The sequence below is a fragment of the Ranitomeya imitator genome, chromosome 6, assembly GCF_032444005.1.
Source record: "Ranitomeya imitator isolate aRanImi1 chromosome 6, aRanImi1.pri, whole genome shotgun sequence".
Lineage (NCBI taxonomy): Eukaryota > Metazoa > Chordata > Amphibia > Anura > Dendrobatidae > Ranitomeya > Ranitomeya imitator.
Genome location: NC_091287.1, coordinates 327797932 through 327811350, shown reverse-complemented (window position 1 = coordinate 327811350; position 13419 = coordinate 327797932). Strand labels below are relative to the sequence as shown.

The window sequence follows — 13419 nt, the reverse complement described above, 5'->3', positions numbered from 1 at the left end:
AACGAGTTGCCGCGTCTTTTAGGCGCATCGGGTTTCGCTGAAGTTGCAGGGTTCTTGACATCTATGATCTCCACGTCTGAACCCAGCGTATCGCGTGGTTCGGGAACACACCAGTTTTCAGCCATAGCGTCAGATGTCTCCGTGTCAGTATCTGTATGAGAAATTGCGCGTAGTTCGTGTTTACATACAAAGGATTAAAGCAACTGATATAGTATAATATAGTTTTACGGTATAAACATATTTGCGGTGTAAATTAATATAGCAAGACTTATGCCGCTATATATTAATAATTCAGTATTATATTGATGGCTACCGCTATTATTTGTTTTATTAATTTAATCATATATTTATTATGCCATAATTTGTGTAATACAATAGTTAATAGATGCTATAGTTTTACGCCATAAACAGTATATATTAACATAGATAATATATATATATATATATATTTAGCTTTCTTACATGTGATACATGAAAGATAAATATCTTTGTACCGTGTTACAATGACATTTTTCCCTATCTAAAAGCAAAAAGGTGCTCCTAATTACCCATGATGAGATGAAGAGCAGGCCCATTATCGGCTATCGGCGCCACGGCTTCAATGCGCGCATAATTCTGCGTTATGAAATTATTGCGCCAATCGGGCGACATACACGGCTCTTAAATAAGAAAGAATGCATGAATATATAATTAATATAATTTACTTATAATATAATGACACAATCAGAATGAGTCAATACTCTGTACATTATACGCGTATAATACCGAGTTAATACATGCATTAATTGCATGTATGACTGTGTTCTGGGTGTTAACAGAAGGCGTGTGATGTGGCGTAACTGGGTGTGTTTCTGGGTGTTAACACCTGAGTTGCTTTCTGACACTCAGGATAAATACAGCTGCCTGTCCCACTACAGTACAACAGACATCCACCAGAAGTCCGACTAGGATAAAAAGCAGAGCTATTCTAAATGTAAGTATATAAGACAGTTGTGTTATTATTCGCAAATGCATAATTATATTTAACTATGCATCTCTAAACCATAATTAAGGATGTTATTTGTTTAATAAGTTAGTGTTATACTGGCAGCTAACTGCATATTTAGTAGCGATGTATAATATAGTTTTTTACTGTATAAGCAATATTTGTGGGACATAATTAATATAGAAAGGCTTATGGATGGGGCATAACAACCATTGTTATCTGACATGTGCGCGCAATTAGTCACGGGTGCCGTATAATGCTGTTTCCTGTAGGTGTGTTCACGGTGGGTGGTAATTTCTCTCTGAACAGTTGCGCTACTCTCTGAAAAGTAGGTGTTTACTGTTTTATTTGCGGTCTAATATTATCAATGCCTGTAAAGCATATTTTTGTAACGTAGTTTTAAACTGTATTTATTGGCGGCGCAGTTATAGATAAAACTTATCCCCTATTTATTTAAGATGGAAGCCCAATACCCTCGCGAGCAATGCAGCCCCCTTCTTGCAAGCACACAATTAGGTATTATACGCGTATAATGTACAGAGTATTGACTCATTCTGATTGTGTCATTATATTATAAGTAAATTATATTAATTATATATTCATGCATTCTTTCTTATTTAAGAGCCGTGTATGTCGCCCGATTGGCGCAATAATTTCATAACGCAGAATTATGCGCGCATTGAAGCCGTGGCGCCGATAGCCGATAATGGGCCTGCTCTTCATCTCATCATGGGTAATTAGGAGCACCTTTTTGCTTTTAGATAGGGAAAAATGTCATTGTAACACGGTACAAAGATATTTATCTTTCATGTATCACATGTAAGAAAGCTAAATATATATATATATATATATTATCTATGTTAATATATACTGTTTATGGCGTAAAACTATAGCATCTATTAACTATTGTATTACACAAATTATGGCATAATAAATATATGATTAAATTAATAAAACAAATAATAGCGGTAGCCATCAATATAATACTGAATTATTAATATATAGCGGCATAAGTCTTGCTATATTAATTTACACCGCAAATATGTTTATACCGTAAAACTATATTATACTATATCAGTTGCTTTAATCCTTTGTATGTAAACACGAACTACGCGCAATTTCTCATACAGATACTGACACGGAGACATCTGACGCTATGGCTGAAAACTGGTGTGTTCCCGAACCACGCGATACGCTGGGTTCAGACGTGGAGATCATAGATGTCAAGAACCCTGCAACTTCAGCGAAACCCGATGCGCCTAAAAGACGCGGCAACTCGTTACGCCGATGTTTCAAGAATAGAAAAGGTATCTGTTCACTTGAAATACAGTCGATTCTCACTTTTGTGTAATACTCATATTTACTTACAGCTGCTAGCTAACTGTCAGAAAATTCATTTTTGAATATATATATATATATATATATATATATATATATATATTCTTCTCACCGCTGCAGTTTTGTGTAGAAAATCAATTCTGTGTTCGCTAATCGTTATATTTTTACTTACACCCGCTAATCTAGTTGCCCGGAAAATACAGCTTGAAAAAGAGAATATTCCCGCCTCTGCGAGTTTGAGCATTGCGCCTCCCGTTAAACCAGGAGCTGATGTGGGACAATTCCCGCTTCATACTTGTAAGTATATATCTGGACTGCTCTATACAGGTTTATGTAAATATTGTTACAATGATTTCATGGTTACCTGTCCCCATTAACTTTTCAAATATTACGTATGATCATAGCTATGCGTCGCCGTTTAGCTTTTCCAATTTTGCGCCGTTTCGCGGCTAACCGCCACTTGTATCTTTTCTTTTAGATACGTCGCCTCTTCAACAACGAGTTTTGCACCGGCGTAATTACGACACTGAAGAGAATCAACCACAAAGAGCTAATACGGCGGTGCGAACAACATCTCTCTCGCCCATCTGTGTTGTGGATCGTGATGAATGCTACGCTGCACCAAAACAACCCGGGAATCCAAGCCCCAAGATTTCACATCAGAAATATACGAACGTTTCAAGAGAGAAACGTGCAGCGCCGAACGCTAGGCCCCGCATAACTCGGCCCGCCAATAGCACAAGCGCCATACCCCAAGTTACGCCTGAAAACAGAGAAATTGAACAGCTCTCCGAGGGTATGTGGTCACCCACAGAGCCCCTCAATATACCTGTGTGCCAGACTGTGCAATCTGCAGATACTGCTCTTGCAGACTTTTCTAGCGTTTTTGCCCCTGTATTACCTCTAAAGAAACGAACCGTATCCCGACGCCGTGTAGGTAGAAAGCAGAAAGTTGCTGTACATACACCTTACACAGGTCGTCCTTCGTGGGATGCTGACCATGTCAAAATGTTTACTGACATGTCTGCGCAGTACGCTCAAAGCAAACTCGCACAGATGGAACTAAAATCTTTCTGCGATACATATGAAAGACTGTTAAATGCGTGTCCAACACATGACATTACCGAGGAGTTGCGTGCTTTCAAACTAAATCACCCCTGATAAATCTAACTAAAGTCTTTTAAATCACATACAATGGTTGTCATTTTTCATAATATGTGCGTGTTGTGTGTTGTGTGTATTTGTCAGGCTCCGTCCTTTGTTCAGCGTGTCGTTATCAGATTCCGCAAAGATGCATTTGTCATCATTATGCTGTTAGCTAACTTAAAATTTGAGCTGTTGTTTTATTGTGAGAAATAATTACACTGTCATGTAAATACACGCCTAAGGTATACGCAGAATTATAGATAGCGTCGTCAGCTGGGAAATTAATTGAGAAACGAGTCCAGTGGTAACGCGCCGCGAGCTGCAGTAATTCAATATAAAATGACTATTTTCATCATGTGATAAAATAATGCAGAATTAAAGAAAGCTGGAATAATATATGTGGCTGTGTCAGCGCTAAAATAGAAAAATGTTAGTAATTCAATATAAAATGGCTATTTTCAGAATTTGACATTACCGCTTGCTATAGCGTTATTTTTATAAACATGTGTTATCCCCGAATCAAATTAACAATAGCAGACATGTTGTGTTATAAAAGCATAAATAAAACTGATAGAAATGCCCAAAGAGAAATGTTATCCCAGAATAATTAATATGATATTCTGCCATCTAGTGGCCGTGATGGGTAATTGGTTATGCTACACATTTCTCAAAGAAATGTCTTTGTAAGCCAACAACGAAATTTTACACAAAAAAACAAGAAAAACAGTAATACATGTGCAGCAGTAACTTAAAATGTGTTCCCAGAATCAAATTACCAATATCAAACATGTTGTGTTATAAATGCCTGAATAAAACTGATAGAAATACACAAAGAGTGCAGAAGTGTTATTTCTATAAAGATATATTGCCCGGTTTCTTATGTATGTCCAGTTATTTTCAACAAAACAAGGATAGAGTCAAATTATAGACAGCACATTCAAAGTGCATAAAGATAATAACATAAATAAGTCCTAAATGTCTATTTCTTGTGTGTGTGTGTGTGTGTGTGGGTTCTGTGTGTTTGTTGTGTGTGGTTCTGTGTTGTGTGCGTGTGTGTGTGTGTGTGTGTGTGTTTGTGCCTGTCTGACCGCGATTTTACACAAAAATATTAAAAGTCTGTATATGTTAGATGTCTTTGTATAAAAAGGAGTCAAATTATAGGCAGCACAGGCTCCTGTAAAATTAATAGTGTAAAATTAATATGTGCTAAAATAATGTAGAATTAATGAAAGCTGTAATAATATATGGGAATGTGTCACTTTTATATTCGTATAAAACACAACGCTTCTTACATGACAATCAAACAACAAAAAACAAATGAAATGTGTTATAAACCATGTGTAAAATAAATACACGACTAGGCTATATTTATAAACATGTGTTACCCCAGAATCAAGGCCACAATAACTTTTCTTTAAGCCGCTGACCCGCAGTTGGAACTAAAATCTTTCTGCGATACATATGAAAGACTGTTAAATGCGTGTGGGGCGAAGAAATATGTGTTACATGCGTAGTGAATTGCAAATATATTCTGAAGTGTATGGCATTTTGAGAAATGTGTGCGTGTTGTGTGCTGTGTGTATTTGTGTGTGTGTGTGTTTGTGCCTGTCTGACCGCGATTTTACACAAAAATATTAAAAGTCTGTATATGTTAGATGTCTTTGTATAAAAAGGAGTCAAATTATAGGCAGCACAGGCTCCTGTAAAATTAATAGTGTAAAATTAATATGTGCTAAAATAATGTAGAATTAATGAAAGCTGTAATAATATATGGGAATGTGTCACTTTTATATTCGTATAAAACACAACGCTTCTTACATGACAATCAAACAACAAAAACAAATGAAATGTGTTATAAACCATGTGTAAAATAAATACACGACTAGGTTATATTTATAAACATGTGTTACCCCAGAATCAAGGCCACAATAACTTTTCTTTAAGCCGCTGACCCGCAGTTGGAACTAAAATCTTTCTGCGATACATATGAAAGACTGTTAAATGCGTGTGGGGCGAAGAAATATGTGTTACATGCGTAGTGAATTGCAAATATATTCTGAAGTGTATGGCATTTTGAGAAATGTGTGCGTGTTGTGTGCTGTGTGTATTTGTGTGTGTGTGTGAGTTCTGTATGTGTTGCGTGTTCTTTACAGAACCATAAACTTATAATAGCACAATGTTGATGCCGACAGCCGCGCACAGATGTATTTTTGCATTATTTCACAGTGACTGATGAGTACCGGATGCATGGTTGGTTGAGAAGTGCCCGTGGGTGCAGAAGTGTTTGTGGTCCGCATATTAATAAAGTACAAAAAATCCCTGACCTATGTGGTCAGCATATTAATAAAGTGCAAAAACATGATAACATAAGTCCTAAATGACTAATAACCGCATATTAATAAAGTGCAAAAACATGATAACATAAGTCCTAAATGCCTAATAATCGCATATTAATCATAAATAAGTTCTAAATGTCTATTTCTTGTGTGGTATGTTAATAAAGTGCAAAAATCACTGACCTATGTGGACCGCATATTAATAAAGTGCAAAAATCCTTGACCTATGTGGTCAGCATATTAATAAAGTGCAAAAACATGATAACATAAGTCCTAAATGCCTAATAATCGCATATTAATCATAAATAAGTTCTAAATGTCTATTTCTTGTGTGTTGTATGTTAATAAAGTGCAAAAATCACTGACCTATGTGGCCTGCATATTAATAAAGTGCAAAAATCACTGACCTATGTGGTCCGCATATTAATAAAGTGCAAAAACATGATAACATAAGTCCTAAATGACTTTTATTCGTATAAAACACGACGCTTCTTACTTGTGTTGTAACATTGGCTCATATTATAACTTGTGTTGTGACATTGGTGCATATCTCTTCTGTGTATATAAGGCAGCCACAAGGATAAAACCTGCTACAATGTGAATAAACACAACTTGCAATGGCCTCAGTAGATAACAAATAACTTTGCAGATGCCATCTTCAGGACACAAAAAAGAGAAAGCAAATATCAATTCAGGTACAATACAAGTACAAATGTGTTATAAAACAAAGTTCTGCTTCACAAAGATCACCAAACAGCATGAGTTTGTACAAAAATATCTGACCCTCAGATAACACAGCTGTTTTCTGAGAAAGCTAATACAAAAAACAAATAACCTCAGATGCCATCTTCAGGACACAATAACTTTTCTGTTTGTGAGAATAAACATTTATGGGGTACGCAAATACAACAACAATTGCTTGACCTAGGTGCTATAAGCCTCTGATCCACAGTTAACCTAATTTAGGTAATGTTTACCATTTAGTTAGTGTTTGAGAATACTTTTCACATAACAGGCTGTAGGATTGCATACAGAAACATCAGCCCTATTCACTATATGGATACACTGTGAATAAAACAAAAGCTTACAGAATCAAACTCGGGGCTACGTATAAAATCTATTATAAAACAAATGAAAAAGGTGTTATAAACCACGTGTAAAATAAATACACGACTAGGCTATAATTATAAACATGTGTTATTCCACAAAATACGGGAATAATATCAAAACTACAACAAATTAAACTATATTAAACTATATCAAAAGGGGGAATCAAACAAGGAGGGACAGCTGGATACCAGCCGTCAGACAAGGGGAGGGGAGGGGTTACACATTTTGATACACTTTGATAGGGGCGGGGCACCTGTCAGATTGAGTTTGACGAAACCACCCGCTTATACACTACTTGCTGACAGAAAAGAAACAAATTCTGGAACGGTGGGCTGAGCACTTTAATAATATTCTTAATCGCCCTGCCAATAGCAATGATGAGGCTATTGCTCTCCTGCCCCAGGTAGAAATCAACAAGGAGCTTGATGTTCTTCCAAGTGGAGATGAAGTCAGCAAAGCAGTAAAACAACTTTCTTGTGGAAAAGCACCCGGAAACGATGCTATACCTGCTGAGGCATATAAAGCCGGTGGCCCTGTTCCGATGCAAATGGTGACCAAACTATTCCAATATATGTGGACAAAGGAACAGGTTCCATAACAGATGAAAGATGCCAGCATAATTCACATATACAAGAGGAAAGGTAATCGCCAATCTTGTGACAACCATCGAGGCATCTCCCTTCTGTCCACTGCAGGCAAGATATTGGCTCATCTCTTGCTCAACCACCTCTTACATCACCTTGAGCAAGGACTATTACCCGAAAGCCAGTATGGTTTCCGTGCTAAACGTGGAACAGTAGATATGGTATTTTCAGCATGTCAACTTCAGGAAAAGTGCCAGGAGCACACCGTGACCTTTATGTAACTTTTGTTGATTTGACCAAGGCTTTCGACACAGTCAGTAGAGATGGCCTGTGGAAGATCATGGCGAAATTCGGCTGCCCGAGCAAGTTCATCTCAGTCATCCGACAGTTCCATGATGGCATGATGGTGAAGGTTCTGAACAATGGAGATGTATCTGAGGCTTTCCCAGTAACAAACGGCGTAAAACAAGGCTGTGTGCTTGCTCCAACCCTGTTCAGTATGCTGCTCTCTGCAATGTTAAGTGATGCCCTTAACAACTGTGAAGATGGAATCCAGTTAAGGTACAGGACTGATGGCAAGCTATTCAACCCAAAACGCCTGAAGGCGGTTACAAAAGTGCATGAGACTGTTATCCGTGAATTATTATTTGCTGATGACTGCACTTAACACTAGCACGGAACAGCAGATGCAGAATGAAATGGACTGTTTTTCGCAAGCTTGCGACAGTTTTGGTCTCGAGATCAACATTAGAAAAACCGAAGTCACTTATCAACCAGTTCCAGGAAAACTGTACATGGAGCAACGTATCACGGTGAAGGAGCAAAACCTCAAATCAGTCAATAACTTCACCTACTTAGGCAGCACACTTTCCCGTGAAGTAACCATAGACGCTGAGGTTAATAACAGAATCGCCAAAGCCAGTGCCGCCTTCGCGAGACTGCGTAAGAACGTACACCACACTTCTCTATGCTAGCGAGACCTGGACAGTGTACAGCCGGCATGCTAAACAGCTTAATCATTTCTTCGTTATACCAAGAAACAGAAAGATGATCGGCACAGAGCTTCAATATAGCGCAATTGGAGATTCGCTTAAACGATCTGTTTCAGAAGGACAGATGAGGTCTCCCTTGCTGTGAGCTGCGGGTGGTGCTATGCAATCGTCAGAGTTTTGTACAAGACCATATAATGAGAAGAAAAATGATGCAGCACTCACCCTTGCGCTTCTTCCAAGTGTGCTCTTTATTCAGCAAAACATACTATGCATAGTATGAACCGGCATATACAGTGATCTGTGAGGGAGCGGGAGTGAGGAGAGACCGGACGACGGCCGTTTCGCGCTACGGCGCTTCTACGGGTCCATGCATGGATCACTGCGTATGCCGGTTCATACTATGCATAGTATGTTTTGCTGAATAAAGAGCACACTTGGAAGAAGCGCAAGGGTGAGTGCTGCATCATTTTTCTTCTCATTATATGAGCTTAATCATTTCCTCATGAGTTGCCTCCACAGACTCCTCCACATCACGTGGTAAGACAATGTCCCGGACACGGCAATTCTGGAACAAACTGGGCTCTGCAGCGTTTACACTATCATGCTGAAAGTCCAAGCCAGGTGGGTTGGACATGTGGTCAGAATGCCTGACAGCTGACTACCGAAACAACTGCTGTACGGAGAACTGTGCCAAGGAAAGCGAGCAGTTGGGGGGCGGAAGAAGCGCTATAAAGACTGCCTTTAGGTGTCTCTCAAAAACCTGGAAGTCAACACCAATGAATGGGAAGAGCTTGCCCTGGATCGTCCAGGTTGGCGTGGCAAGATCACCTCAGGAGCATGTGCAGCTGAAGATAGGAAAATCTTTGATGCAAAAAGAAAGTGCACTGTATGTAGGGCACAAGTAGAATCTGGTGTACTGACCACATCTGCTTCTTTATGTCAAGTATGTGGGCAAACCTTCAGGGCCCGGATTGGACTCATCAGCCACCTCCGGACCCATAACTACTAATTCTCTTCCAACCCTGAAGTCATGGACGAATATCATATCATGTACTCTCAATCCAACTGACGACCCTCGATCTTCTGAAAAAAAAGGAAAAATAAAAAGACAATATCCGCCGTACAGTCATGTCCCAAGATGCAAATCCATCTGAAGGGGTTAAATAATTTTACAACCAGGAGCGCTGCTAATGTTACCGCTCCTGGCTGTAAAAACTGGGGAATGAATGGAATGCAGCTTCGATGACTTGCGGTGCTCCGCCTCCTGGTGGTATAAATTCATATGAACTCTAGCGTTGGAGTTTTTCTAAATATTTTGTCACCTCACTACTAAAAAACTCCACTCCACCTTACACCTTTAGTCCGTTCCAGCAAAGATGCCACCAAAACTTGCATGCTTCAGGAACTATATCACTCCTCTACACCTATATTAATTCCTCCGCGCATAGGCGTTGCCAAAACTACACTTCTTGTTGGGAGTCTGATATCGGTTCCACTCTAACCAATTCAGAGTGGTCCCAAATTTGGCCCTCCTCTACTGGAGGAATATTAAACACCTTAATGTTGGAAACAAACTATAAGGTGCTGACAACGGGGTACTTGACCCCAGCCCGAGGGCCAAGGCAGTTGCCAATTACTCCTGTTATGATCAGGTGGCCTTGGAGCAGCATGAAATGACCTTCGCTGGAGCAGTGGTAACTTTACTGACTGCAAACCCTGATCCTATCACCGCAACTAGAAGTAGCCGTGGGGTGTGCCTAACCAGACCTAGACACCTCGACACAGCCGAAGGACTAAATATCCCTAAAGATGGAAATAGGAAAAACTCTCTTGCCTCAGAGTAGACCCCCAAAGGATAGGTAGCCCCCCACAAATAATGACTGTGAGTAGGAGAGGAAAAGACACACGCAGGCAGAAAACAGGGATAAGCAAAGGAGGCCACTTCTACCTAGATAGGAAAGCATAGTACAGGATACTATGCGGTCAGCATAAAACACTACAAAATATCCACAGCAGAAAAATAAAAAAACTCCACCACCTAACTAAAGATATGGAGAATATATCTGCGACTCCAGCGAGTCCAACTAGACTGAGAAAAACATCAGGCACAGTCTAGCAGGAACAAAATAGAAACAAGATAAGCACAGAAAATAAACACACAGCAGTGTGTCTAAAAAATGAAGCAAACGCTTATCTTTGCTGAATTGGCAGCAAGCAGGAGAGGCCAGGCAGAGGACCAACACTTCCAAAGGAACATTGGCTACTGGCAAGGACTAATGAGTCCTGCACAGCTAAATACCCCAGTCAGAATTGCAATTAGCAGAAACACCTGTCCAAGACTGCTGCTCAGGAATAACTGCATTACCATCAACAACCACCAGAGGGAGCCCAAGAGCAGAATTCACAACAGTACCCCCCCCTTGAGGAGGGGTCACCGAACCCTCACCAGAGCCCCCAGGCCAGTCAGGACGAGCAAGATGAAAGGCATGAACCAAATCAGCGGCATGGACATCAGAGGCCAAAACCCAAGAATTATCCACCTGGCCATAACCCTTCCATTTGACAAGGTACTGAAGCTTCCGCCTCGAAAAACGATAATCCAAAATCTTCTCAACCACATATTCCAACTCCCCATCGACCAACACAGGGGCCGGAGGATCAACAGAGGGAACAACGGGCTCCACATATTTCCGCATCAAAGATCTATGGAAGATATTATGGATAGCAAAAGAGGCCGGAAGCGCCAGACGAAAAGACACCTGATTAATAATCTCAGAAATCCTATAAGGACCAATAAACCGAGGCTTAAACTTTGGAGAAGAAACCTTCATAGGAACATGACGGGAAGATAACCAAACCAGATCCCCAACCCGAAGCCGGGAACCAACACAGCGACGTCGGTTAGCAAAATGTTGAGCCTCCTCCTGAGACAACACCAAATTGTCCACCACCTGAGCCCAAATCTGCTGCAACCTGTCAACCACAGAATCCACACCAGGAAAGTCAGAAGGCTCAACCTGCCCAGAAGAAAAACGAGGATGAAAACCAAAATTACAAAAAAAAGGCGAAACCAAAGTAGCCGAACTAGCCCGATTATTAAGGGCAAACTCGGCCAATGGCAAAAAAGCCACCCAATCATCCTGATCAGCAGACACAAAGCATCTCAAATAAGTCTCCAAAGTCTGATTAGTATGCTCGGTCTGGCCATTTGTCTGAGGATGAAATGCAGAAGAAAAAGACAAATCAATGCCCAGCCTAGCACAAAAGGCCCGCCAAAACCTAGAAACAAACTGGGAACCTCTGTCGGACACAATATTCTCAGGAATACCATGCAAACGGACCACATGCTGAAAAAACAACGGAACCAAATCAGAAGAAGAAGGCAATTTAGGCAAAGGCACCAAATGAACCATCTTAGAGAATCGGTCACAAACAACCCAGATAACCGACATCCTCTGGGAAACAGGAATATCGGAAATAAAATCCATAGAAATATGCGTCCAGGGCCTCTCAGGGACCGGCAATGGCAAAAGCAACCCACTAGCACGGGAGCAACAAGGCTTGGCCCGCGCACAAGTCCCACAGGATTGCACAAAAGACCGCACATCACGCGATAAAGAAGGCCACCAAAATGACCTACCAACCAAGTCTCTGGTATCAAAAATGCCAGGATGACCAACCAACACAGAACAGTGAACCTCAGAAATCACTCTACTAGTCCATCTGTCAGGAACAAACAGCTTCCCCACAGGACAACGATCAGGTTTGTCAGCCTGAAATTTCTGAAGAACCCGTCGTAAATCAGGAGAAACGGCAGAAAGGACCACCCCTTCCTTCAAAATACCGACTGGTTCCAAGACCTCAGGAGAATCAGGCAAAAAACTCCTAGAGAGGGCATCAGCCTTAATATTCTTAGAACCCGGAAGGTACGAGACCACGAAATCAAAACTAGAAAAAAACAAGGACCATCGAGCCTGTCTAGGATTCAACCGTTTGGCAGACTCGAGGTAAATCAGATTCTTATGATCGGTCAAGACCACAATACGGTGCTTAGCTCCCTCAAGCCAATGTCGCCACTCCTCAAACGCCCACTTCATAGCCAACAACTCCCGATTGCCGACATCATAATTGTGTTCAGCAGGTGAAAACTTACGGGAAAAGAAGGCACACGGTTTCATTAAGGAACCAACAGGATCCCTCTGAGACAAAACAGCCCCTGCCCCAATCTCAGAAGCGTCAACCTCAACCTGAAACGGAAGAGAAACATCCGGTTGACGCAACATAGGAGCAGAAGTAAAACGATGCTTAAGTTCCTGAAAGGCAGAGACAGCCGCAGGGGACCAATTCGCCACATCAGCCCCCTTCTTCGTCAAATCAGTCAAGGGTTTAACCACGCTGGAAAAATTAGCAATGAAACGGCGATAAAAATTAGCAAAACCCAAAAATTTCTGAAGGCTCTTCACGGATGTGGGCTGAATCCAATCATGAATGGCCTGAACCTTAACCGGATCCATCTCTATAGACGAGGGAGAAAAAATAAAGCCCAAAAAGGAAACCTTCTGCACCCCAAAAAGACATTTAGACCTTTTCACAAACAAGGCATTGTCACGAAGGATCTGAAATACCATCCTGACCTGCTGCACATGAGACTCCCAATCATCGGAAAAAATTAAAATATCGTCCAAATATACAATCAGGAATTTATCAAGATAATCCCGGAAGATATCATGCATGAAGGACTGAAAAACAGATGGAGCATTAGAGAGTCCAAATGGCATCACAAGGTATTCAAAATGGCCCTCGGGCGTGTTAAACGCAGTTTTCCATTCATCACCCTGCTTAATACGAACAAGATTATAAGCACCCCGAAGGTCAATCTTAGTAAACCAACTAGCTCCCTTAATCCTAGCAAACAAATCGGAAAGCAA

The 13419-nt window shown here is 40.7% G+C and overlaps 1 protein-coding gene across 1 annotated transcript; it reads left to right on the top strand.

Annotated features, from left to right (window-relative positions):
- Positions 1-892: 892 nt before the first annotated feature.
- On the top strand, positions 893-6250 carry LOC138642591 (uncharacterized). The gene is made up of 6 exons (XM_069730852.1): positions 893-973; positions 1444-1501; positions 1608-1718; positions 2116-2292; positions 2510-2620; positions 2802-6250. Exons 2-6 carry the CDS (start codon positions 1444-1446, stop codon positions 3482-3484), a joined length of 1140 nt encoding a protein of 379 aa, XP_069586953.1. The 5' UTR covers positions 893-973; the 3' UTR covers positions 3485-6250.
- The last annotated feature ends 7169 nt before the right edge of the window (positions 6251-13419 follow it).